The sequence below is a fragment of the Colossoma macropomum genome, unplaced genomic scaffold (assembly GCF_904425465.1).
Source record: "Colossoma macropomum unplaced genomic scaffold, Colossoma_macropomum, whole genome shotgun sequence".
Taxonomy (NCBI): Eukaryota; Metazoa; Chordata; class Actinopteri; order Characiformes; family Serrasalmidae; genus Colossoma; species Colossoma macropomum.
Genome location: NW_023494796.1, coordinates 35,320 through 62,873, shown reverse-complemented (window position 1 = coordinate 62,873; position 27,554 = coordinate 35,320). Strand labels below are relative to the sequence as shown.

The window sequence follows — 27,554 nt, the reverse complement described above, 5'->3', positions numbered from 1 at the left end:
CCTTACATGCTGATCCTGTTTTACACAGTTTTTTTTGCAGCCTTGCTTGTGCTGTTGCATGTACTTGTGTTTCAGTAGCGTTGCAGCTGTTACGCCACTTCCAGACAGTTTTACGATCTGATGAACGTGGTTTTATTTTATATTAGTTTTATTTTTCTTTCAAATTTTGCTGGATGCTTATTGTAACACTCAATTTCAGTTTTATACCTACATTATTATTATTTTGAACTGTGACCTCCTTCCCTGCGGTTAGGCTGTAACCCTCCCCTTGAGCAGATTCCAGGACGAGAGGTAAGAAGTCAAGAGGATAATCACCTGATCTTCTGTTCACAGTAACAGGTAGGATTAATAATGAAAGAAAAACAAAAATATACTGTATTCTGTTTATTTACAGTATCAAATCAAACATAGCAATAAGGCACTAATATGTAAATGCTGAGCTGCTGTTTGTACTGAAGGACTGAGACCAGTTCCATAAAAGTTAATAAGTGTCAAACGACCGTCTTACAGCAACACCGACGTTTATATTCACCTAAACTTTCTGATCTTTGTAGCTTTTATTGTATCTGAAGTAGAGTTCTGGAAAGGTTTTTCATGTTTGTGTCTGTAGTTCAATATCTTTTCATTATTATTATTTGTGTTGTCTGGAAGTGAAAGAACAAAGGATGATATGACTTCAAGTTCAACTTCAAGATATGACTTTAAGTTCCAAAGTTCAGAGCAGTAGCCTGTACTCTGAAAGGCATAATCCCAGGTCATATGAATGTTTTATTCAAAATTCATTTCTGCAATGTGGATTTAAATGGACACCAAATAATATGTTGAGATGTTTTATTACATTATAATGGCTTCATTATATTATACTGTAAAATATAATATTCATATTTAATAATACTGTATCATATAACTAGAATAGTGCATTTTCTGAAGAAAACATGGTGATTTTGCGGTTGCTATGGTATAAGGCTTGTTTGCTAAGGTGTTGCTAGAAGTTTGCATTGTGTACGGGAGGTTTTTGGAGTTATTGTGAGGGTGTTGCCAAGTTGTTGCTAGGAGTCTATGGGCAAAGAAATTTATAGTGCTTGGGTGTGGGTGAAAATGAACGGGAATCTGTGGGAGGAAGGAGGGATGAAAAAATGATAAATTGAGGAATGCGGGTCAATGTAACTGTGGACTAAAATTTTGGGACCTGCCCTGAGGGAGTACAAACATGCATGCAGCTTATTGGCTGTTTGTCAATGGAAATAATAGGACTTGTGTAGGTACAAAAATTATTGGAAGTCTATGGGAGGAACCAGGAATGAAAAAACGAGAGGAGTGATAGAAGAGAGCGGGTCAGTACGGCTGTAGATTAGAGCTTGGGGACCTGCCCTGAGGAAGTACATGCAGTTTTATGGCTGTCAGGCAAAGGAAAGGATGGGGGCAAAAATGAATGGGAGTCTATGGGAGGAATGAGGGATAAAATGACACATAGAGAAATGTGGGTCAGCATGGCTGTGGATTAGACCTTGGCGACCTGCCCTGAGTGAGGACATGCAGTTTGGGGGCTGTTATGCAAAGGAAATAATGGGGCTTGGTTTGGGCGAAAATGAATGGGAGGAATGAGGGATGAAAAAACGACATACAGAGGAGTGCAGGTCAGTACGGCTGTGAATCAGAGCTTGAGCACCTTCCCTTAATGCAGGGCTCTTTTACTGCCCTGTTGTGGCTCCACAGCAGAATCAGATTTGTAGGTAAAAATAAAATAATCCTCCTTTACAGTAAAATAAAGCTCTGCTGATCGTTCAACACAGTTTAACAATAAATGGTCTTAAACTCTGGAGTTAATGTAGAACTGCTAATTCACCCTTTAACCCTAAAGATCAGCGCAGACTGCTGGTCACCATAGCAACACAGACAACAATCTCACCTAGGTCGTAGCTATAAAAAGGCAAGGAAAAGAAAAATTTAAGATGAGCATTGATCATTTAGAGATGAATGGATGGTGCAGCAGTTACGTTCTGGCGCCTCAGGCATTATTCAAGGTGGAACTGTAAATGTGAACAAGAAGCTGGTGAATGACAAGCTGACTTCAGCCTCATAGAAAGTCAAACATTAAGAGACGTTTTACAATAAACTATTTTACTTTTGTGGAAAAAGTTTCCTGCTGGAGATGTGAGAAAAGCAGCTATAGCTGAACTAAAGCTTAAAGCAGAGCACAGTAAATCTTTGTTTTCATTTATTGTATATTATTTCATTTTTTTAGCTTATATTAGCACGTTAGCACACAGTGAGACATATTTACAGTCAGGACAGTAAAATATTACTCCAATAAAATGGACATAAAATGTTGTGGCTTCCATAGTGGCTTGATTTTTTGTTGAAACAGGACAAAATGGCTTTTCTTAACATTTGGGTTGCTGACCACTGCCTTAGTGAGTACATGTAATTTGGTGGCTGTCAGGCAAAAGAAAGATTAGAGGCTCGTGTTCTAATCTTTCTAGAGGTGTGCAGGTCAGTATGGCTTGCAGTAGAGTTTGAGGACCTGCCCTGAGGGAGTACATGTACTTTGGTGAGTGTTGTGTAAAGGAAATAATAGGGCTTGGATGAGGGCGAAAATGAATGGGACTCGAGGGGAGAAATGAAACGACAAACAGATGAGTGCGGGTCAGAACAACATTGAATTCGTGCTCGGGTGCCTGCCCTGAGATGGTGTATTAGAAATGGTTTCTTTCGGTCAAGCAGTAGTACAGTAGATGGGCGTGCCGCTTTTTCACCCCATTCATTTCTTTAAAAAACTGTAATTAAAAAATAATTGTACATTGGATCAAAAGGCTGTATACAAGCACACCATTCCGGATTAGACCGAACATTCCGGAGTTGGAATGATGTCGATATGTCAAAAACTGCGGGATGAGTTATCGGAAAAAAAAAAATCTGGCAGAAAAATAAGAAAAAGAAAAAGTCAAAAAAGTTGCAAAAACTTTAAATCTCTGCACAATTTAAAACTCCAGTTAAGCTTTGCATTGTTAGAATTTCAAGGTGAACACATAAAGAGAGAAATCTCAAAATTACTTCGAAAAAATCTGTCAACACGTTTTTTCCTTCTCCTGTAAAGTTATCATTTTGGACATAGAAGGTTCCAACAGTGACGATGTGCAGTTTCTAGTTCATTAGTTTATTACAGCCCTGCTGTGGGATTCCCTTCTTATAGTAAATTTGGGTGACACAGCCTGGGAAATTTAGACCAGACATTGGTATTAACTCAATAAAACTACACAGCTAAAGAAATCTTAACAGTACAATCCATGAAAAAGTTATGTGAATAAGAAAGGAAAAAAGTATCGAACTCTGTAAGAAAAGCCACTGAACCAGCTGATTCCACTAGTTCGTTCTCCTCCCTGTGCTAATTAGAGTCAGCTGGGTTAGTGCATGTTGGTAGGTCAGTAGTTTCACTCTTTGAAAAGGGCATGTTGAAGCATTTGCAGAAGCCCGTATATTACTGGGAGGGTGTAGTGTGATCAGATGAGATAAAATTGTTTTCGGCAGCAGGGTGTGCCATGTTTGGAGCATAAATGCTCTGCATATGAAAATACCACAACTACAGTGAAGTGTGAAGGTGGAGGCATCATTTGACGGGGCTGTATCTCTTCTAATGGTACCCGCAGAATTCAGACTATTGAAGGGAAAGTGAATGGAGCCATGTACAGGGAAATTCTTGAGAAAAACCAGTTTCCAGCTACCAGCATGATGAGAATGATAATCTTCCAGCAGGACAACAATCCAAATTATACTGCAAAGGAGACTCTCAGTTGGTTCCACATGAAAAAAAAAAGATGTTGGCCCAATCAGTTACCAGACTAAAACCAAACAGAAACGTTGTAGAGGGAAACTGAAGATCAAGATTCACCAGCAGGCCGTCCAGAACCTTCAAGATTTAAAGAGCATCTGTGTAGAAGGATGGGCCAAAATTGCACATGAACACTATGAGAGTTTCTTTGTACAGGCGTTTTGGAGCGGTCACTGTTAACAAAGGCCTCTCCACCACATCAGTTAATGTGTTCAATACTTTTTTCCTGTGATATTCCACTTTAACTCTTTATATTGATCGGAATGTTGTGATGTATTTAGCTGTGTAGTTGTATTGAGTTAATACCAATGTCTGGCCTGAATTGCATGTGAACAGCTGCAATGGAAATACGTTTAATAAAACATGTTGATATGTTGGATACTTATTTTCCTCACTGTTTAACCACTTACTTTGTTAATAATGTGTTTTTTACTTGCAGCTATGCTACTGATATGCATCACTTTTCTTCTGACCTGCTCTGCAGCAGGTAAATAGAACAATTCAACTACAATCTCTTTTTATATATCAAATTATGCATGCACCACATTTCCCTTTCCATTATACATTTCCAAGTATAAACTTGTTTCATTAAAAATGTGTCCTTGTGACAATAATGTGTATTGCTGGCTAGTAATAATCATTACAGACTTCATTATAGACTTACGTCCAACATATGGTCAACCCTATATATGTACTGAGGAAAAAAACAATACAACCCCATTTCCAAAAAAGTTGAGACGCTGTGCAGAATGTAAATAAAAATAGAATGCAATGATATGCAAATCATGTGGACCATATTTTTAAAGGAAAATACTACAAAGACAACATATCAAATGTTGAAACTGAGAAATGTTTTTTTTTTTTTAAATATATGCCAATTTTGGATTTAATGCCGACAACACATTCCAAAAAAGTTGGGATGGGGACATGTTTACCACTATGTTTCATCACCTCTTCTTTTAACAACACTCTGTAATCCTTTGGGAACTGAGGAGACACTGCTGTAGTTTAGAAAGTGAAGTGTTTTTCCGTTCTTGTTTGATACAGGATTTCAGCTGCTCAACAGTTCAGGGTCCTCTTTGTCGTATTTTTCATTTCATAATGCAGCAAATGTTTTGATGGTGACAGGTCTGGACAGCAGGCAGGTCAGTTTAGCACCTGGACTATTTTAATACGGAGCAATGCTGTTGTAATACATGCAGAATGTGGTTTTACCTTGTCTTGCTGAAATAATCAAGGCCTTCTCTGAAAAGGACGTTGTCTGGATGGCAGCATATGTTGCCAAAACATGTATATATTGTTCAGCATTAATGGTGCCTTCACAGATGTGCACGTCACTCATGCCATGTGCACTAATGCACCCCTATACCATCATGAATACTGGATTTTGCACTGATAGCAAGCTGAGTGGTCTTTAGCCCGGAGTACGCAGTGTCCATGATTTCCAAAAAAATTTTCAAATGTTGATTTGTCGGACCACAGGACACTTTTCCACTTCCCCTCAGTCCATTTTAAATGAGCTTGGGCCCAGAGAAGGTGGCAGCATTTCTGGATTCTTTTTATATATGGTTTCTTCTTTCCGTTTTAGAGTTTTAACTTGCATTTGTGGATGCAGCGACAAACTGTTTTCACAGACAGTGGTTTTGAGAAGTGTTTCTGAGCCCATGCAGTGATTTCCATTACAGAATCATGTCTGTTTTTAATGCAGTGCTGCCTGAGGGCCCAAAGATCACAGCCAACAAATACTGGTTTTTGGCCTTTTCCCTTACATACAGAGATTTCTCCAGATTCTCTGAATCTTTTAATGTTATTATGTACCGTAGATGATGAAAAGCAAAAGATCTTTGCTATTTTATGTTGAGAAACGTTATTCTTGAATTGTTGCACTATTTTGCTTGTCTTTCACAGAGCGGTGAACCCCTCCTCATCTTTACTTCTGAAAGATTCCACCTCTCTGGGATGCTTTTATACCCAATCATGTTACTGACCTGTTGCCAATCAACCACCATGTGTTTTTTTTAAGCATTACATAACTTTACCCCGTCCCAACTTTTTTGGAACGTGTTGGCATCAAATTCGAAATGGGCATATATTTTTCAAAAAACAATAAAATTTCTCAGTTTCAACATTTGATATGTTGTTTTTTTACTATTTTCAATGCAATATAGGGTTTAAATGATTTGCACATTGTCACATTTCGCTTTTAATTACATTTTGCACAGCGTCCCGACTTCTTTGGAAATGGGGTTGTAATCAAACATAAGTTGGTCAACTGGCCACAGTGAAGTATTGACATGGTGGCATCTTAAAGGAAGGTAAAGTGAATAAGAACTTTCCTTTCTTTAAGACGTCGCCATGCAAAAGCTGGATAATAGTTTTGGTTAGTTAAGGACGCAGCACCACCCATACTCGTAAAGCCTGTTTCTCCATGCTTCACTTGTTCTATTGTGTTTAGTTCTGCTTCAGTGGCACTGAAGGTCATGTCCAGACAGCTCTGATAAAGGGCTACCTTTTACTGTGTGTGCCGCAATATATAGGCTATCAGCGAGATATTCACTGATGTCAATAAATCAGTGGGTCCTCAAAATCAGACAATATTATTAACCTATATTAATAATAATGACTTTAAGTATTATGCACATCTATTTCATGACAATTTTTATGTTGGGACAAAAAAATTAATTTCAAATCTTCAAATCTCTCTTTCACTTTCTCCTTTCTTTCTCTTCAGCATCAGAGTTCTCTGTATTTGCCTCTAAAGCTTCAGTGTCAGAGCGACTGGGGTCATCAGCTGTCCTGCCGTGTGGGACTCTCCCCTTCTTTAAACGCTGAGACGTTTGAAGTTCGGTGGCACAAGGATGATTACAACAAGCCAGTTCTGCTGTACAAAGATCTAAAGGTCCAGGAGAACGCTGGAGATCCTCAGTACAGAGGCAGAGCATCTCTGATTGGAGAACTGCAGAAAGGGAACGTCTCTCTGAAACTGGAGAACCTCGAACTGGCAGACAGAGGGAGAATATGTGTGCATGGTTAAGAGCACTGCTTGGTACAACTCAGCTAACATAAACCTTACAATAAAAGGTAAGACCATCAGTGAACTAAACCTGCTGATAAGGCTGCTTTCCCAAAATCATACACTGTACAAACTAAAGGTGCTTTGAACATCCAAGAGAACTACTCAAAGAACTGAAAAACACATTTTAGGGTCTCAAAAAATTTCCATATGAAGGGGTTACTGGAGGAAATCTTTGTCTCCAAGCTCTTGTAGGAACCTTTCGCTATCTCAATGGGATTCATCAAACACCATGCTTCACTTCTAGGTTCCTGTAGGAGCTCTTGTCTTTTGAGAGACCCCTAAAGCACCTTTTGGGGTTCCTCAAACTCCTCTTGTTTTTTAGCAGATCGCCACATAATTACAAACACCTATATTGTGCTTCCACTCACTGGCCACTTTATTAGAAACACCTAGCTTGTACTTCCACTCACTTGCCACTTTATTAGCAAGCAAGCAAGCAAAGTTTTTTTATATAGCGCTTTTTATAACAGGTGTTGTCACAAAACAGCTTTACAGAACAATCAGCATTACGGAGAAAGAAAAAAGAAAAATCCGGGTCCGAGCCCCCATGAGCGTCGCCAGTGGCGACAGTGGCAAGGAAAAACTCCTTAAGAGCAAGAGGAAGAAACCTTAAAGGGAACCAAGACTCAGATGGGGAACCCATCCTCCTCTGGTCAACACCGGATAGTAAACATTGTTAGTACAAAGTATTATAGTACAAATTGGGGAAAACAGGTGGAGCAATGGTTAAATAGATTGGTTTTAGTTTAAGCAGCAGCAGCAGCAGCAGCATCATCGGGAGGGTCAGTTCATGAGGGTGAGGATTACACAGCGTTGTACAGCATGAAGCTCGATGGTGGTCAAGCCGGTCCAGAGGGCTGGCGAGTAGTGGCTCCCAAATCAAGGCAGAAGAGGCAACAGCATCAGACGCACAGGATGGGCAGCTGTTCAACTCGGCAAAGAAAGGAAAACACACGGAGAGTCAGTTCTGTAATGAGTGACTGATAACAGATTACAGTATTAACAGAGCAGCAGAGACTCCGGCAGGTCTGGATCTGACAGGGAAAACTAATTACCAAAGGCTTGACTATACAAGTAAGTTTTTAGCCTAGACTTATTAGAAACACCTAGCTTGTACTTCCACTCACTGGCCACTTTATTAGAAACACCTAGCTTGTCCTTCCACTCACTGGCCACTTTATTAGAAACACCTAGCTTGTACTTATTGTCCACTTTACATGCTCTGCCTATTGAGCTGATGAGATTGTGTGCAACATACTATTATCTGATCGTGGATTAGAACCCCCACCCTTGTAGTTCCATCTTGCTGATGTACAGTTAGAGACTGTAGCTCATCTGTTGATGCACTGTTTGTGTTAATCATCCTCCAACCCTTCATCAATGGTCAGTTTCTGACCACAGAGAAAATCATGTCATTTGGCTGGGGTGTCCAAGCTTTTGCATATGACTGTATGCTTATTTACTCAAGCATATGTACCTGTAATGTACAATGTACACATGCAAAATGATCATAATGTACAATGTATACATCATGTATACAGGTTTTGCATCACTTTTTTACCCATTAACAAACTCTCTCATTGTCCTTCATAGTACTGGGCTCTTCTCCTCTCTTCTTAATGGCTGAAGTTGGAAATCAAGTGAATGTGACCTGTAAGTCAAATGGATGGTCACCAAAGCCCACCCTCACCTGGACAGACAAAGGAGGAAGAGAACTTGCAAACAGCCACACTTATTACAAAACTGGTACTAGATCTCAACACAATGCTTTAAGAAAGTATAGAAACTAGGTATTGATGGTAACTGTAAATACTAGACTTCATTAAAGAGAGCATTGAAAACACATCAAATCACGATTTATTGTTTATTTGTACTTATTCTAAAGTTAGTTTGTTTGCTGTGTACAGTATATACACTACATGACCAAATGGATGTTGATTCCTCTTCTAATTAATGAGACAGGTCTCTGACAGCACTGTATTTTTAAACTCGGTAATAATAAGTCATTTCCTTTGCCAACTGCTGGCCACTTTAGGGGCGTGACTAAAATACAGGCATGTTAAGGTGTCCAGAGTCAAAGTGTATGCAGTTGTAGGCTAGTTGAGTGCCCAGAAGTGTCCTAATATTATTTGTAAAACGAAAGTTTCTCCCAGTGTAATTATTTCCTATATTTTGAATACGTTAATTTTACCAACCTTTGTAATTACCTTGCGCATTCAAGTATTAAATTATTAGCATGTAGCTTGATTAAGGGGCTGCCACAATCGATTACTGTGCCAGTCATGGTCGTGGAGTTGCAAACCACCCTTGGAAGCTAATGACAATGCAAATGAAACACTGCATTCACTTATTGTAGTGAGGTACATGATTAGGTTAAACAAAATAAAGCTAAATTAAATGTTTTGGCATGTTTGCAAACTCTTTTCTGGAATGAAGATGCGTAAATTGAGTTGCTTCTTCCATCTCTGTTATTTACACCAAAAATTACTCATCCCTTGCAATTCAATCATAAACATTAGAGACAGTTTGGTGGAGGGGGAATAATGGTCTGGGGCTATTTTTGCACCCAGTCCTTTAGTTCCAGTGAAAGGAAATCTTAAATGCTACAGCATATGCATAAAAGTTATTACTGCAGGGGGAACAAACTTCCTAATATTGCCCATGGTTTTAAAATGAGATGTTCAACAAGCACTTGTGGATGTGATATGTGGTCCACATACTATTAGCCGTGTACCTTTCAAGACCAAAACAATGTTTTTCTTGAAGTTTTATTGTCATTTTAAACTTGTACCTACCACACCTTACTCTCTCTTTCTCTCTCTGTTTATTAGACTCTGAAGGGTTGGTCAGTGTGAGCTCTTGGCTGCTCTTCTCTCCCTCTGAGTCAGAGTGGATCTCCTGTTCTGTGGGTTTATCTGATCAGGAGATGAGGGAGGGAAGAGTGCTGCCACTCAAAGGTGAGAACATCTCTCTATCCACTTTACTATGAATCAATCAAATGCAGCAGAAAATTAAATAGTAATAGTAAACAATTTATTTTTCAGTTTCACATATTTATTACAGACTGTACTATAACATTCCATATATACAGTCGAATGATACATTTGATTTACTTACTCGGGAATAAAAAATGGTATTTTGCAATTTAGCCTTATACTTTCACTAATCTTTCACATTTTTAATGCACAGTGTTTGGGTATATAGAAAAATATTACAATATCACAAAATAGAATTTTTGACTAATTCCGACGTTTATGGAGAACATCTGTAATTTTATACTATGTACTTTTTGAATCCATGTTTATGTTTCTGTAGGAATCTGGAGGGAGGCGTTCATCTCCACTCTAGTTCTTTTACTAATTATTGTCATCACCCTCACTGCTCTTCTGCTTTTAGTAAGAAAAGGTACTGTTTAAAATTAAAACTATTTATAAATAAAGATTTGGACATAAACTCCAACATACCATAGCAATAATGCAAATATTTATCACATTTGATTCTTTAAACAGGTTTATTTTCACACTGGTCATCTCGTAAAAAGGCAAAAGAAGCAGGTATGTATTATCTGTTTGTACATTCCCTGGTAGCAGCACACAGAAGCCCACTTAAACATATAAGCTAACTTTGTTCTTGGTTTGGTCAGTAGTTTTTGGTATTGGCGTTAATAAAAAGTATCAGCATTAATGTTTTAGCGCATCACACACACACACACTGACCAGCTACTTCATTAACTCCTTAAAATCCCAGGTTTATCACATACTAAGGCTTATTATTCAGTAACAACAGGGACTTGAGCTATGCTTAGGTTATAGAAGTCTGTAGTAAAACTTTGGGCCCACCTATGGGCCCTGGCCATTTGAGGGGTCCCTACATCCTTTTATCAGCTCCACTTACCATATAGGTGCATTTTAGTTCTACAATTACAGACTGTAGTCCATCTTTTTAGCCTCCTTTTACCCCTGTACTTCAATGGTCTGGACCCCCACAGAATGTATTATTTGGGTGGTGGGTCATCCTCAGCACTGCAGTAACACTGACATGGTGGTGGTGTGTTAGTGTGTGTTGTGCTGGTACAAGTGGATCAGACACAGCAGTGCTGCTGGAGTCTTTAAACACTGTGTCCACTCACTGTCCACTCTATTAGACACCCCTACCTTGTCAGTCCACCTCGTAGATGTAAAGTCAGAGACGATAGCTCATCTGCTGCTGCACAGTCTGTGTTGGTCATCCTCTAGTCCTTCATCAGTGGTCACAGGACACTGCCCACAGGACGCTGCCCACAGGACGCTGTTGGCTGGATATTTTTGGTTGGTGGACTATTCTCAGTCCAGCAGTGACACTGAGGTGTTTAAAAATGAATGCAGATACAAGGCAGGTGTACTTAATGAAGTGGCCGGTCGGTGTGTGTTGGCGTATATATTTTCTCAGCGCACCACTCAGCATTTTGCCATTACTACATTAAATAAAGCCATATTGCGACCAAAGAGAGCCACAGTAGATCAGAAGTGGCTGGAAGTTTACAAGGAGAAAGGCATCCAGTCTTTTAGATGAACAAACATATACTAATGGTCTGGTACCTCAGCTAACATTACTAGTCTAGTCTTTTTTCACCTCATATTTTTCAGCACAAAAACATTGAGTTTGTGAGAGTTAGTTAACTGATGCCATTATAAATGATGCTGAAAGTTTTATTTCTTTAAATCTCTATATAAAAAATGAACATGAACTTGATGTTCTTGATGTCTGTGTTCTCACTGTGACCCATTCTATGTAGTATAGCAGCGCTCTGCTATGTGATGCGTCCAGTTTGTGGTGGCCTTACACTGTAAAACATGTTGAGACAAAAAACCAATGACATTTATTGTACTTATACTGTTCTTTAATCTTGCTACTAAATGTCATGTGGTGTATTACACAAATCATTCTTACAAATAACTCAACACAATGCCTCTTACTCCTCTCTGTGTAGGCTTGCTATCCAGTTAACTACTATAAATTATTCACTATCTACCATGAAACTAAGGTGTAAGCTTTGCAGTTTTGTGGACTTACATGTAGTCCCTTACATTTAAAGGGATTAATAAGCACAATATAATATTATATATGTATAAATTTACAGTGGAAACACTGTATGCCTTAAGCTTGTTTTAGAGTTTTCATTGGATACAAACACTAAAAACCAGGAGTTTCAACAACAGTGACACACATTGGAATGTGGAACACAGTATTTCATCCTATTTTAAAGAGTGAATTGTTTGACTCAACAGTTTTGACCCACACGCTGAAATGGGAAATGTGTGATTAACTCTCCTTTTTTGTCATGCTGTCACTTCCTATAAATCCACCAGAGGAAATGCTTCCCCTGACAGGTAACAGTTTTTCATTTGCACTAGATGTATGATTTAGAACACAAACTACTGAACATATCGGAGTAAATGAATGTTAATGTTTTTCATATTCTCTATGTTACATGTAGAGATGATTAATCTAAACAGTCATTTCCCTGAAATTCTTCAGCTACCAGCTTTTATGTCTGAATGTTTAAAAAGATAACAGTAATAAAATGAATATACAGGTCCAAATGAAGAAAGATTAAGGATGTGGAATAAGCTGAGAAAAGATAAAGGTAAATAAAAGTGCATTCATCTTTAACATTCATTCACTTGCATGAATCTTCACTGTTCTGGGCAGACAAACTCATTCCTCTATTTCTTTCACAGTGAAGCTCACTGTGGATCCTGACACACGTCACAGATCTCTTACAGTGACACAAGGTGAAATTGGTGTGTACTGTGGACAACTGAACAAAAGCGACCTCTCTCAATCTGCAGACCCATTTCCTCACGTTCTGAGTAAAGAAGAATTCTCCTCAGGACAGAAATACTGGGAAGTTACAGTGGATCAGAAAGAAAACAGTAAAAAGTCATGGTGTGTGGGGGTCACTCAAAAGCCCCCCACTAAAGAGACCCTCACAGCTCTCTGTTATGATGAACACTGTGGTATTTACCCCAGTACTGACCCTCACACTCAGATACCTGCTGAAGATCACGTTACCACCCTGGGTCTGATCTTAGACTTCAAACACAAAACTCTGTCCTTTTATAATGTAGATAAACAATCTCATATTTATACTTTTAGAATGAATAACATGAAGGATAATACATATTTTGCTCTAATAAGTCCTGGAACAAAGGATAAACAGGGTGTAAGTTTTCATAGTTAGTAATGTTGTGTTATTGTACAGACCTTTAAGACACAACACTACAGAGTATTTTTTCAAACAACACTTACCATAATTATTTTTTGCCAGTTTGTCATTGATATTTTAAGTAATGATTACAAGTATAACATAACTCAAAATCTAGCTTTTGAATAATGTTCACATTAAAATGTTTATATTATTGTGAAGACATATTCCAGAGAAAGGATTTTACAGAACAGATTACTGGAATCTCATTATATTTTTTATGAAGAAAACTCTATGCACGGTTATAAAATAAAGAAACGTAAAAAATATAAAGTTTTTTAGGTTATTCTGTAGTACAATGTCCAGCATAAATCCAGCTGTTAGTAATAAATTAAGAAATTGTTTCGTAATGTCTTTCAAAACAGGGTTGAGTATGAACAGGTATTCCAGAAGCTGAGATATCTTAAAAAAACATGCATTATTTGTGTGAATGTTGTTGTCACCGCATCCCCACTGTTTTAGAGCCTTCACCTCAAAGGTTATTGCCCATAACTTCAGGGTAACACAGGATCCCTTCCCAGTTTTGTGGGTCAGTTGATTAAATTTTTTAACATTGTAATTTTTTGTGTCTGTTTATTTGGGGGCTTGTGGAAAGAGTTATTCATTTGGCTTTAAAAGGCTGGAAAAAAAAAAGATTTTAGATTTTTTTGCGCCAGACCACCTAGCGGGCCGGCCTACAGGAGGTATTTTCACTCACTGACTGACAACTTTGTTAAAAAGTGCATTTGCGATGAGTGTAGCTAGGCCTCAGTAGGTGACGGGAAGGCACCCTAATTCAGCCTGCCAACCACCATTCGTCCATGAAATGCACAATGTAAAGGGCAGCTGGTGTTTTCAAATAATGTGGAAAAAAAGATAAAAAGGGAGATACTGTGTTTTGTTCTGATAGTGATGACATCTAAGGTAAAGCAGCAGCGGTTACTAATTAGTTTGTATTTTATCTGTAAAATGTTGTAATGTGTAATGAATTCAATACAATAAAATACACTGGCACTGTGTACACTGTGACTGTAAACAACCTCTTTCTTGTTTTTTGTAACTCTGCTAGCAGGGATTTATTGTTCTGATATGGTTTATTGTTATTTTCACTACAATTTCGCTACAGGCTTCAGATCCGAGCAAAATCTGAACCATATAACGTGGTCGGTAACTGGGCTGGTGGCGACTGTGCCTTCGCAGACAGTTCAAGCAAACGGTCACTAGCTGATCACCCTTACTAGCAGGCTTAGCTCAGGGGTCAGCAACCCAAATGTTAAGAAGAGCCATTTTGTCCGTTCAACAAAAAAAAAATGAGACCACCCTGGGAGCAACATCATTTTGTGTCCATTTTACCATCTTGACTGTAAATGTGTCTCAGTATGTCCTGATGTGCTAATATAGACTAAAAATATAATACAAACGAAAAGACAGACTAACCTTGCTCTGCTTTAACCTTTAGCTCAGCTATAGAAGCTTTTCTCGCATCTCAGTCAGGAAACTTTTCCGCAAAAATAGCTAGAGTTTCTTGTAAGATGTCTCTCAACTTTTTATGAGGCTGAAGTCGCTTCTCATTCGCCAGCTTCTCGTTCAAATTTTCCCGTTCCACCTTAAATGGTGCCTGAGGCGTTATAATGTAACTGCTGCACCATTTAAGGTGGAACAGGACAAAATTCAGTGTTAAAGGTTATTGAATTAGCAGTCATACATTAACCCCAGCGTTTAACACCATTTATAGAGCTTTATTTTACAGCAAAGGGGGTTTATGTTATTTTACCTAAAAATCAAGTTCTGCCGAGGAGCCGCAACAGGGCAGAAAAACAGAGAAAACCCCTGGCTTAGCTAAAGCGGAAAAACATTTTCTTAATAGACTATTTCTAACAGTACTGCGCAGAGCCAGGGTCAATGATGAGAATTTTGAGTCTGAAGTGTTGCTGAAGTTTAAAGGACTCCGAATGTCATGTCTGTACAGATCTTGCTGAAATGTTTAAATTGGAGTAGTTTTATTTCAACAGTTATCAATGCTTTGCCCAAAGTTGTTTGGTTTGTATTCAGTTATTTTTGTTGATTTTTGTCAGGAACAACGTGGAATGATTGACTTTGCCTTTAATTAGTCAAAATTTTTGTTGGATATCACACCTTCGGTTTTGTAAGTTTGATTGTTGGTTACACTTAAACTCACTTTTTGGTGATCTTTGTATATTTGCAGTTTTTCAATTGTATGTTTCTTTCTGGCACAAGATTAAATGCAGTGTCTTGTTCACACTGTCAGTTGGGCTTGTTTGGTGTGTCAGGTGGGAATTCACAAACATTCTGACAATCACGCTTTGAAAGTAGCTAAAAAGTAATGCACTACTTTTTCTGGAAAAGTAGCTAAATTGTAGCTGCTACAAATTTTAGGAAAGTAGCTACAAAGTAGCTAACTACTAATTTTTTAGTAGCTATTCCAACCCTGTTTGTTAGTTGGTTTGCCTGCTTTCAGCTTAAACATGATAAAATGTGTCATGACAAGATAGAATCAGGGTGGTTAGGGTGTTGTTTCTCAAAGAAAGATTGAATTGTTTGATAAAGAAGAGATTTGGAAAACAAAACACACACACATACACACACACTCTACTCGACAAATACAGATAAAGGTTGGTACTCAATTGTTTTTCTATCTCTTTCACATGCCACTGTAATAAAAATCGTTTGGGGACTGAAGCTACCAAATGATCCAGTTTTGAAAGTGGAATTATGGAAAAGTGCCATTCTTTCTTTATACATGTGTTCAGTTGCACAACTGTATCTGTCTTTCATTGTTGTATTTTGCACGTTTTCAAAGGGAGACAGGTCTGGACCAGAGGCAGGTGAGTCTACCATCTGCATGCTCTGATTACTCAGTCATGCTGTTGTAACACATGCAGAATGTGGCTTGGTGTCATCTCTCTCTCTCTCTCTCTCACACACACACACACACACTCACACACTCACTATACTTAACAAATTCAAAAATAGGTTGGTACTCTTTGCAGTCACTTTGTTTTCCCTTGTGATGTTTTGGCGCCACCCTGTGGCCACATTGAGGAAAATGCAACACGCTCAATCTTACAGCTGTGCAACATGCAATCTTGTCCTCTGAGAACTAAACAGTAATTCATGAACTGCATCAGTGTACAGTGAAGAAATAACAAAAACACCGTCCATGGCAGAGGTGGGCAATATAATATTGTGTCGATACCATGATAAATTTTGGTATTGTCAGGAATTACTTTCTGGTCATATTATAGATATCATTTGTACTTACAGAAACCTGTGTTTAAATGAAGCACTACTAGTGCACTGTGTCTGTGTCAAAATATTTTAAATATTTTGTAAATTTAAGGAGGGTTTTACTCCAATGTGTCCTAAATGTAAAGTAGAGATAGGTATCTTCATTCATTGCTTGTGAATTTGTTACAGAATTCTAAATTTTGGAGGGAGATCTCACAGGAACTGTACAAGATTTTCAGAACTGATGTAAGTGTGCACCCAGTGTGTTTATTGCTTGGGTTGCCAAATAATTATATTGCTGACAAATTTAAGAAAAAGCAATGTTTTAACATTCTGTGCAAAGAAATGTATTTTGTTGCAATAGAAAACATATAAAATAACCTCTATAGCGAGCTGGCACAGAGCTGTTTTTGAACAAGTCTACTTGACACACCTATTACGTTCTAAAATGAACATTTTCTATGATATTTGGTAACCTTTTCTGGTGAATATCGGGTCAGATAGCTCAAGTATTCTAATGAGAGTGTTTGTATAATTCACTGTGCTGTTTTTAAAAGTTTGTGCTTTAGTCAGCATAAACATTTGTTTATGTAAGCTGGGTTTTTTTTCCTCCTTCCCCTTTTTTCCTGCTATGCATGTGTGATAAATGCTTCTTATGTTGAGAAAAACTTAATAAACATAATATTTAAATATATTTTTTTTGTGTTTGTTTTTTTTTTTTTGATACTTTTATGATACTTCCTGTGAAAAATTAAGTATTGTGATAGAGCCATGTCAGTAAAAAAAATCAGTACATGAGGAATATTCCTGCCAATTAGTAACAACTGCTTTAGCCGAAAACCCTATTCATACATCCAGCCTTCTCAAATGCAGCTCATAATACTGCAAACAATATATAATCTATGATGATATAATTTATTACTATTTAAAAAGAAAAGAAAAAAAAACACTGTCAACAGAAAAACTTAAAACTAATATTTAGTTAGTTACTTATTATTATTAGTTAGTTTGTTAGTTAGTTATTACTAAGTTAGTTAGTTATTATTATTGTTGTTGTTGTTTTTGTTGTGCCCTGTGATGGACTTGTGACCTGTCCAGGTCACCTGTATCCTGCCTTCCACCCAGTGACTGCTGGGATAGGCTCCAGCTCCCCCCACGACCCAGAAGGATAAGCGGCTTAGAAGATGTGTGTGTGTTATTGTTGTTAACGTCAGCTACACCGTGTGAATATTTCATGATGAGTGGACCAACAGAAATGGTCTAAATGTTATGTTAAAAGATTTTAAGAATGCTTTTACTTCTCCTATTTTGGTGGTGAACTTTTAAATACAGCTTTTTTGCATTCGAAGTTCAGTGTAAAATGTTTCTCATGTTAATCTCCATAAATTGTTAGTTTATTATTATTATTATTATTATTATTAGCTGCTTTAGAGTTGAAATTCACAGGAGGCTGCAACTACCTCTTAGTTCCAAAGTTATACTTCCTGGTACTCAAAGCATGTGCATCATTCAAAAGAATCATGTACAATAATTATTTGTTATTTTTGTTACTTTCAATAATAACACATCTACAATGTAGATTTAAATAATTTAGAATAAGTAAAGTGAATTTTTAGATGTTTTACTGATCATACAAATATAGCTTGTATCAGGGTCCCCCTTATTAATAAGTGTCCACTTTTCCTTAGCTTGTCCTTTTTAAAACCTATAAGGCTGTGTACTGACTGATTTTAACTTCTGCATGATGCCGAACTTTTGAAGGGCAGTTTAAATATGAATCACAATTGTTCTTAATTGTTGTTGGCAATTCTTAACAACGAAAAAAAAAAAAATCTTTACAGACACATACAGTGCTCTTCACAAATACTGGCACCCCCGGTAAACTATTCTTGATTACTTAAGGTTTAAGGTATAATGATTAAAGGAAAAAAAAAATACACTCTGGCATGAAATAAATGTTTTTCTTAAATCTATGTATGCCACAATTATCGGCACCCCTAGAAGTTCTTAAGAGTGAAGTCTAACTGAAGTATAAATAGTATAAGTATCCCATTCATATTTTATGTTTTAAAGCTCACCTGAATGATTAGGAACACTTGAATGGTCAGCCATGACTTACTGATTTACTGGGGAATATATATATGAGATGAAACAGCAGCTAAATTCCCTCAGTGATCAATCACCATTAGAAAGATGAGAGAAAACAGCAATGATGTAAGACAAAGGGCTGTTGAGCTGCATAAATCAGGAAATGGCTACAAGAAAACATGTTAGAGATGTTAGAAATCTGCTCGCAAGAGGACGTATGTCTATGCTGTGCACAGTGAGGAGGATGGTTTGAGTGGACAAAGAATCTCCAAGGATCACAGTGGGGAATCACAGACATTAGTCAGGCCTTGGGGTCAGAACATCTCCCAAACTACAATCAAACACCACCTATATGACCAAAGGTTGTGTGAGAGGGCTACCATATGGAGGACTTTACTGTCAAGGACCAACAAATTCAAGCAACTACAGTTTGCTAAACGTTACTGGAACTTTCAGTGGGACTGTGTTCTCTGGTCAGATGAGACCAAAATAGAGCTTTTTAGCCAGAGGTGAGTTTGATGTGGATGCAAAGATAGCCATGCAGAAAAGTACCCCATCCCCCATCTGGGAAGTATGGTGGTGGTCTGTGTTTTTGTAGGGTTGCTTTTCTTCCAAAGGCCCTGGACAATTTATTCAGATACATGATATCACAGACTCCATCAACTACCAGCAGAAATAAAATCAAAACCTGACTGCCTCAGCCAGGAAGCTTAAACTGGACCATAGTTTGGATCTTCCAGTAGGACAATGATCCAAAACACACCTCAAAATCAATGCAAAAATGGTTCACTGACCACCGAATTAGGGCTTACCATGGCCACCCCAGTCCCCTGACGTAAACCCCATTGAAAACCTGGTGAGATCAGCTGAAGAGGAGAGTCTACAGTGTGGAGATCTGAATCTGAAATATCTAGAAAGGTTCTGTGTGGAGGAACAATCTCAGATACTTTGCCATGTGTTCTCCAGTCTCATTCAGCATTATCAGAGAAGATTTAAAGCTGTTAACTTTGCAAAGGGAAGCTGCACAAAGTATTAAATGAAGGGGCACCAACAATTGTGGCACACAGATTTGAGAAAAATATTTATTTCCTGATAAGATTTAGTTTTTTAATCACTGTACTTCAAATAAAGGTTAGATTTGTGTTTGTCTTTTTGATCTTTCATTCAAAATACTAACAAAGAATGACTTTTACTGCCTGTTTTGCTAATGTTTAGCAGGGATGCCAATATTTGTTGAGGGCACTGTATAATAATTCTGAGGTGTTGCACAAATATTTGAACATCATATCTGGGCTGCTTTTTAGTTTTTGAATGAATTGTCTTATGATTTGCAGCTGCTGACATGTATTGCATCTGTTGTTGTTAGCTCTGCAGCAGATAAAAACAAAAGCAGTTTCTTTTACATATCAAAATTAGATAAATTTAACCACGATATAACAATATATACATGTTTTGGCAAAATGCTGCCATCCAGACAACGTCTTTTTCAGGGAAGGCCTTGATTATTTCAGCAAGACGATGTCAAACCTCATTCTGCATGTATTACAACAGCAGTGCTCCGTATTAAGAGTCCAGGTGGTAAACTGGCCTGTCTGCAGTCCAGACCTGTCACCCTTTGGAAACATTTGCCGCATTTTAAAACAAAAAATACTACAAAGGAGCCCCTGAACCGTTGAGCAGCTAAAATCCTGTATCAAACAAGAATGGAAAACATTTCACTTTCTAAACTACAGCAGTGTCTCCTCAGTTCCCAAACACTTACAGAGTGTTGTTAAAAGAGGTGGTGAAACACAGTGGAAAACAGGCCCCCGTCCTGTTGGAACGTGCTTCTAATACTTCAGTGTCAGAGTGTGCAGCTGGGGTAATAAGACAGACGAGGCTGAAATTGGCTTCCTATTTGCCGACTTCTTGTTAGAATTTTCTCATTTTCACATTAAATGTAGCAGCAGTGGCTCCCAAGTGGCGCAACCGTCTAAGCGTTGGCGGTATCATCAGGAGATCATGAGCTCAATCACTGGTGAGGCTACAGCCGTCTGTGGCCGGGAGTCCAAGAGAGCACAATTGGCCTCGCTCTCTCTGGGTGGGTAGGATGGTCCCCCCTTCTCCCCCCAGCAACCACCGGGATGCTAGTCAGCACAGGTGTCTGTTAGCTGACATAACAGATCAGGCGGTTGGCACTTTCCTCTAAAGTGTGTTCAGCTGTCCAATGACGTTGCGTGAGCGGCAGTTCAAAAACATGCGGTGGGTCTTCACAGGACTCGGAAGAAGCCTGTGTTAGCCTTTGCCCTCCTAGCGCTGGTGATATCATGTGACTGGGGGAGTCCTAACTAGTGGGTGGAATTGGAGACAACTAAATTGGGGAGAAATCTGGGGGGAGTGAGGTGCCAGAATGTGACAGCTGCACCATCTTAGGTTGAATGAGAAAATTCAAACAAAAAGCTGGCAAATAGGCTGAGGCGCCAGTATGTAACTGATGCACTATTTAAGATGGAATAGGCAAATTCAAACAAGAAGCTGGTGAATATGGAGCTGACTTCAGCTTTGTTCAAGTCAGTGAGTATTTTTAAAACAGTGGACTTTTGTTTTGGGGATAACAGGCTTAGCTTTAGCTACCGTACACAGGCAGCCATGCATCTATCTAACACTGACAGAGTTATGAAAAATCCACATGACCTGGTTTATAATTTGCAAACAATAAAAACACTGCAAACCTATTAGCTGAACAACTTACAGTGTATTACTCATCTTGCTATTGTCAAAGTTTAATCTTATGCTTGTCTAGGGCTTGCTCGTTTAGGTTCAGTGTCCTCAATATAGCAACCCATGTGAGCATCGAGTCTGGGGAGGAGGGGGCGGGCCAGACAATTCTCTCCAATGTTTTGAATTTGGACTGCAGTACCCAATTTAAACACTGGCTGTCAGTATTATATATGGCTCCTTCATGCTTGTTACAGTGTTTTAATTGGAGACAGAGATCAACAAACTTTACACAGGGTTTAAACAACTGTGACACAGAGTGGAATGTGAAACATAATATTTAGTCCCATTTTAAAGAGTCATTTGACCCACATGTTAAAATAGTAAATGTGTAATATTAACTTTTCATTTTTGTCGTATTGTTGATTCTCATTAATCCACCACAGAGGAAACACTTCCCCTGACAGGTAACTGTTTTTCATTTGCACTAGATGTATGATTTAGAACACATACTACTGAACATATCAGAGTAAATGAAAGATGTTTTTAATGTTTTTCATTTTCTGTATATTACATCACGAGAGAAGGTTTATCTAAACGATCATTTCTCTAAAATTCTTAAGCTGCCAGCATTTCTATCTCAATGTTTTAAAAGAGAACAGTACTAAAATGAATATATCTTACAGGTTGAAGAAATATTAAGGATGTTGAATAAGCTGAGAGAAGATAAAGGTAAATAAAAGTCCATTCTTCTTTGACATTTATTCACTTACATCCATCTTCACTGTTCTGGTCAGGCAAATTAATTTGTCATTTTCTTTCACAGAGAAACTCACTGTAGATCCAGACACATGTCAAAAACCTCTGATGGTGACACAAGATGGAGCTGGTGTGTCCTGTGGGAACACGGAGCAGATCTGATATTGTTCACACATTTCCTCACGTTCTGAGTAAAGAAGAATTCTCCTCAGGACTGAAATACTGGGAAGTTACAGTGGATCAAGAAGAAAAGAGTAAAAAGTCATGGTGTGTGGGGGTCACTCAAAAGCCCCCCACTAAAGAGACCCTCACAGCTCTCTGTTATGAAGAACACTGTGGTATTTACCCCAGTACTGACCCTCACACTCAGATACCTGTTGAAGATCACGTTACCACCCTGGGTCTGATTTTAGACTTCACACACAAAACTCTGTCCTTTTATAATGTAGATAAACAATCTCACCTTCATACTAACATGAGTAATAATACATATTTTGCTCTAATCAGTCCAGGAATAAAAGATAAACACTCTTTAAGTTTTCATAGTCAGTAATGTTTGTTATCTTTGAGCCCTTTAAGGCGAGACACTACAGGCTAAGTAGGTAATTTGTCAAATATCACAATGAACCTTTGCCAGTTCATCATTGGCATTTTTAAGCACTGATACTAAAAGTATTACATAACACACAATCTAGCTTTTAGATTATGTTAGTCTTAAAATGTTTATTTTGTTGTTTTCATTTTTTGATTGTTTTCATTTTCACACCATCTTTTTATAATGTAGATAAAGAATTTCATCTTCATACTTTTAGAATAAACAACATGAAAAATAATAAATATTTTGCTCTAATCAGTCCAGACATGAAAGATAGAGACCCTTTATGTTTTCACCAAAAGTAATGTTACATGAATTCAAATGGACTCCGAAAACAGTTTTGTCGGTGCTTTAAGGTGAGACACTGCAGGTAAATGAGGTAATATTTTAAATCAACAGTTTTTACAGTAAAACTCTAGTTTTACAAATGTTAGGTTGAAGTATTAAATGACATTTAAAAATGAAAATGAAATATTGTGTAACTAATTATACATACAGATGCATACTTCTCAAAATCTAAAAATTCTGGTGTTTGGATGATGTTAGAATTAAAATGTTTATTTAATTGTTAAGACACTCCAGAGAAAGTACTTTACAGTTGGAATCTCATTATATTGTTGTTTAATCAAGAAATTCGCTATTAACTGTAACTGTGAAATGATTTTCAGGTCATTCTGTAGTACAATATCTACCATATATCCAAGTATTAGCAATAAACTGAGAAACTGTTTTGTAATATCTTTCAGAATAGGGTTAAGAACAACCCTGTAAAATGTAATGAATGTATGTATTCCAGAAGCTGAGACTTCTGGAATACATACTGGTTCTGAATGTAGAGAAAAACTGATTTTGAGAACAACAATTTTACCAATTGGCCTAAAAACCGCATTACCAAGTGATCTCAGAAAACATGCACTGTCTGAATGTTGCTTTTACTACAAAGAACTTAGACAATCATACAAAAACGGCCAAAGCTTAAGATCCTAATGGTTTTTACTGGTGGTTCTGGCCTGGTCAGTGTCCAGATTTAAACCCTGTAGAGAATATTCGGTCTCGCATTAAACACAAATTAGCTCAGCAATGTTTTTCAACAGTTTGAAGCCATCAATGCTGAGTGGAACAATAGAGACTCGTCTTCCTGTAAAAGGCTGCCTGCAGGTTTACTGACAAGACTTCAACATTTAAAGAAACCAAAGTGAACGTCTGTCCTGTACTAACTTACTGTGTCTGTTTGTTTAATTGTTGCTAATTTACTGACCAATGATTTGTTGTTTTGCCATTTTGGGCTTGGCCCTTCTTTTTGCACAGAAGTGTAGACATATTTGGATATTCTACTTAGATTCTGCAGAATAAGAGCTTTTCATGACATGGATGTGACAAGTGTGGGCGGAGCTAGGCCTTCATTAAAATTAAACATTTGGAAAATGCTGTAAGACATGAGTGGACATGAATTAACAAAACATCCTTAAATAAACATGGTACTGTGAGTTCTGATATTATTCTAATTACAGTTAAATATAATTGAAGATATGTTATAAATGCAACTTATCAATAAATAAGTAAGTAAGTAAATAAACAAACTGAAAACAGGACCAAAATCATAATTTTTTGCCCGTAATGTTTGGCGTTAAAGAGTCTTTACTCTTTATAATAAATGTTCAAGACCAACTCTACTTTGGAACTCATTTAAACAGCAATCAACATCTTATCCCACTGTTTTTTACAGAACATTCATCTAAAAGGATATTGCGCAAAGCTTCACAGTAACATGGGGCCCAGCAACTTTTTGGGGTCAGTTGATTAAAATTTTTACATTTTGTCATATTTTAATATCTATTTATTTGGGGCGAGTAGAGAAAGTTGGCTTTAAGAGATAAAAAAATTCATGATTTTTCTTTTGATGCAAAATGTATATTTTAATAAATGTGAATAAGAATTTATAATCCCACTGTGAGTAGGTTTATGCATCATTGCGGAAATTTAACTTTACAGTAAAGGTATGCTGTTCTTATTACAGGAAAAATTTTACATGTAAAAACAGTTTTAATTATGTTTTCTTGTGTCCTCTGAGAAACATAATGTCACTGTCAAAACTAAACTTCTTATCTTCAAACTGGTACATTTTCAAGAGAAGAAGAAAACACATTACTAACCTTTAAAATAACAAGATTTTTTCCCAAGTAATTTTGGCCTTTATATTCTTCTATTCTTCATTATTTTTTCTACAATGTAAAGGGCAGCTGGTGCTGGGTTTTGTTCTGACAGTGTTGATATTTAATGAAAAGCAGTTACTAATTACTTTGTATTTTATCTTTAGAAGATTATAATGTATAATGAACGTAATGAATAAAATGTGATTGTACAGTAAACGACCTTGTTCTTGTTTTATTTGACACTGATGGTGATTAATTGTTATGATAATGTTTACAGGTTTGATAAACTTCCTGATGGGAGAAAAAATAGTTTATTATTATAGCAACGTAAAGTAAACTTTAAATGAAGACAGTTTCTCAGCAAGATAACTTTCAGTGCAAATCTGTAAATTTGTTGTTTTCTATGTTTATAATTTGGTTTCCCTACTTTCAAACTCAAAATGTTAAAATCTATCATGGCAAAGTAGAATCAGAGTGGTTGGTGTTGTTTTTTGCTACTCAACAAATCCAGAAAAAGCTTAGTACTCTTTGAAATCGCTTGGCTTTACTTTTGTAATGTTTTGACCCCACCCTGTGGCCACAGTGGGGAAAATACAAGACGTCCAATCTTACTGTACTGCAACAAGCAATCTCTAAGATCCTCTGGGAACTGAACAGTAATTTATGAACTTTATCTGTGTACAGTGAAGAAATAACACAATCAACACAACCTGTTTTAGTGCAGGGAAAAAGCTTTCAACAGAACCTTTAGAATAATCCATGGCAGAGGCGGGCAATATGAAGACATTCTATCGTTATCGTGCTAAATTTGGTCATTGTGATAAGGCATAGACTATAAAGGCCAATTTGGAGTGGACACCATGGTTACATCACTGGCCAGCAGAAACAAGGGGAGCGAAACGGGTGAGATCCACAGAATAATGACAAAAAATGTTTTGCTGTTCTGTTGAATGCCAAAATACTTATGGAGAAACACATGACCTTCATTTTTATATAATACCATCATCAAAGATGCCCTTGCTCTGTCTATCTCTACCATCCTACATTAGAGCATGAATTTAATGTAAACAATAGATCTAGATACTCAAACAGTAGAACACGAGATCTAGAACACATGTTCTATTGCTTTTATACAACAGTTAAATAAATAGAGTAATAAATTAATAAACTGGGCCGTGAACGCGGCGTTTAATATGTTTATGTTCGCAGTTCCTTCACCAAATTATAGTTCCTTAACAAGCAGCTTGTTGCTTCATTTAATAAACACAAGGACTGACTAAGTGGAGGTTCGCTGAGATACCAGGTGAGCCCTGTGTGAAGTCCAAGAAAACTGCTGATGCTGTAAGCCTCGACTTTTGAAGTACGGACTGAGCCATAAAACTGCCGCAATATCAAGTTTAGCTCAGTTTCTAGATCAGTATTAATGTTGTTTTGTTCCAGCCAGTCTGTAAAGCATCTTACAGCCCATTTAGTTTGGCGAATGGTGTTGGGTTCATTTCTGGCTGATTCCAGGTTGTTTAGCTGTTCTTCTGTCACAGCTGCCGACTGAAAAGCTGCTCAGTGGTGATGACAGTTTGGGAATTTAGTGTCGTCTCATCGTCAGAGTCTGACCAAATCGGCTGTCGGTCAAATGTGATCGTAAAAGTGTCCATTTTTGGTTTGTGGCAAAGTAAGAAGTAAAAACGTTCAAATGGCTCGAGCGTCTCCTACAGCTTTCAAAGTCGTTGCTTAGCAACAGCGCCTCAGCGGAGTGATACAGTGTTTGTGAAAAACCCGTGAGGTTATGGCAAAATAACACCACAGTTAGAACACTTAGCAACCAATCAGCTTGCGTGGCCAGAACTAACTGTTGTATAAGTTTACATATGAAATTCACAGAGGGCCTGTTGTATTAGCCCTACAGCTACAGCTACAATTAACTAGAAATAACATGTACATACGCCTAGATACGCCTCTTTTATATACCTCAGTGAAATGCGTCAGGAGAATTGTATGCCTTGTTTTTCTTTTGTAAAGATGCTGGGTTTTCAACAGGGTAAATGAAGATGTCCAGCCACTGTAACTTTAAGTGTCTGAAACCACATAAGCAAGTCTATTATAAATTACTTAACACAGTTAGAGGTAAGTGATGCTAAGTGATGCTAAGTGCTGCGGTGTTACATCAGCCTCTTGGCTCCAGTACAAAACTAAAGAAGCAAACCTCAGACAGCAAACATAACTGGGCTGACTGACTACATTTCATGTAAATTTTCAGGGATTTGATTTTATAAAGATGTTAAGATTTGATTTTTCAGTCTGTCACTTTGCAGATTTACAGTTCATGGTTTCAGGTTTGGACTGCTTTAAAAGATACACAGTCATTTATGCACTTTGTGAGGACGTCTATGACAGATGAAGAGTCTTTAAACATGCTGCAGTTTTACAGTTGAACCAGTCAGGCAGCATTTTCTCTGTCTCTCCAGTTCAGCTCTGATCTACTCGCTGGCTGCCTGCATTTCAGTCTTGGTTTCTAAGCAGGTGGGAGTGGCCAAGGTGTGGCAGATAAACAACAGGCATCTATGTCTGTAGTGTAGTAATGATCTAAGATGATATATTTTAACAGGCCTTTGTGATGTACGTTTTAATGTGTGTATATAAAGTTAAAGTCTACAGCTCAATTGGTTCAGTGTTTGTATGTGTGGCTGAATATCAAAGGCAGCCATAAAAGTGTCATTCCACGAAATTTCAACTAAAATGGCTTCTATGCTCCCTCCTAACAAGGTTACAACAGTTTTTCGAACAGTAAATAACATGATTTTTCTGGAAATATTCCAAAATAATTGAAAAAAAGCCACAAAACAAACAAATAAACATACGTTTCCAAAGTTTAATGAAAGCATAAT

General features: G+C 37.6%; 1 protein-coding gene and 1 pseudogene across 1 annotated transcript in view; both read left to right on the top strand.

Annotated features, from left to right (window-relative positions):
• Positions 1–27,554, top strand: part of LOC118816862 — a 63,070-nt gene that overhangs the window by 23,370 nt on the left and 12,146 nt on the right. The window contains exons 16-18 of the mRNA XM_036583460.1: positions 6,561–6,851; positions 20,209–20,233; positions 20,525–20,535. Coding sequence (XP_036439353.1) covers positions 6,561–6,851; positions 20,209–20,233; positions 20,525–20,535 — 327 coding nt within the window. The remainder of the gene's footprint in view (positions 1–6,560; positions 6,852–20,208; positions 20,234–20,524; positions 20,536–27,554) is intronic.
• On the top strand, positions 15–14,150 carry LOC118816942 (annotated as a pseudogene).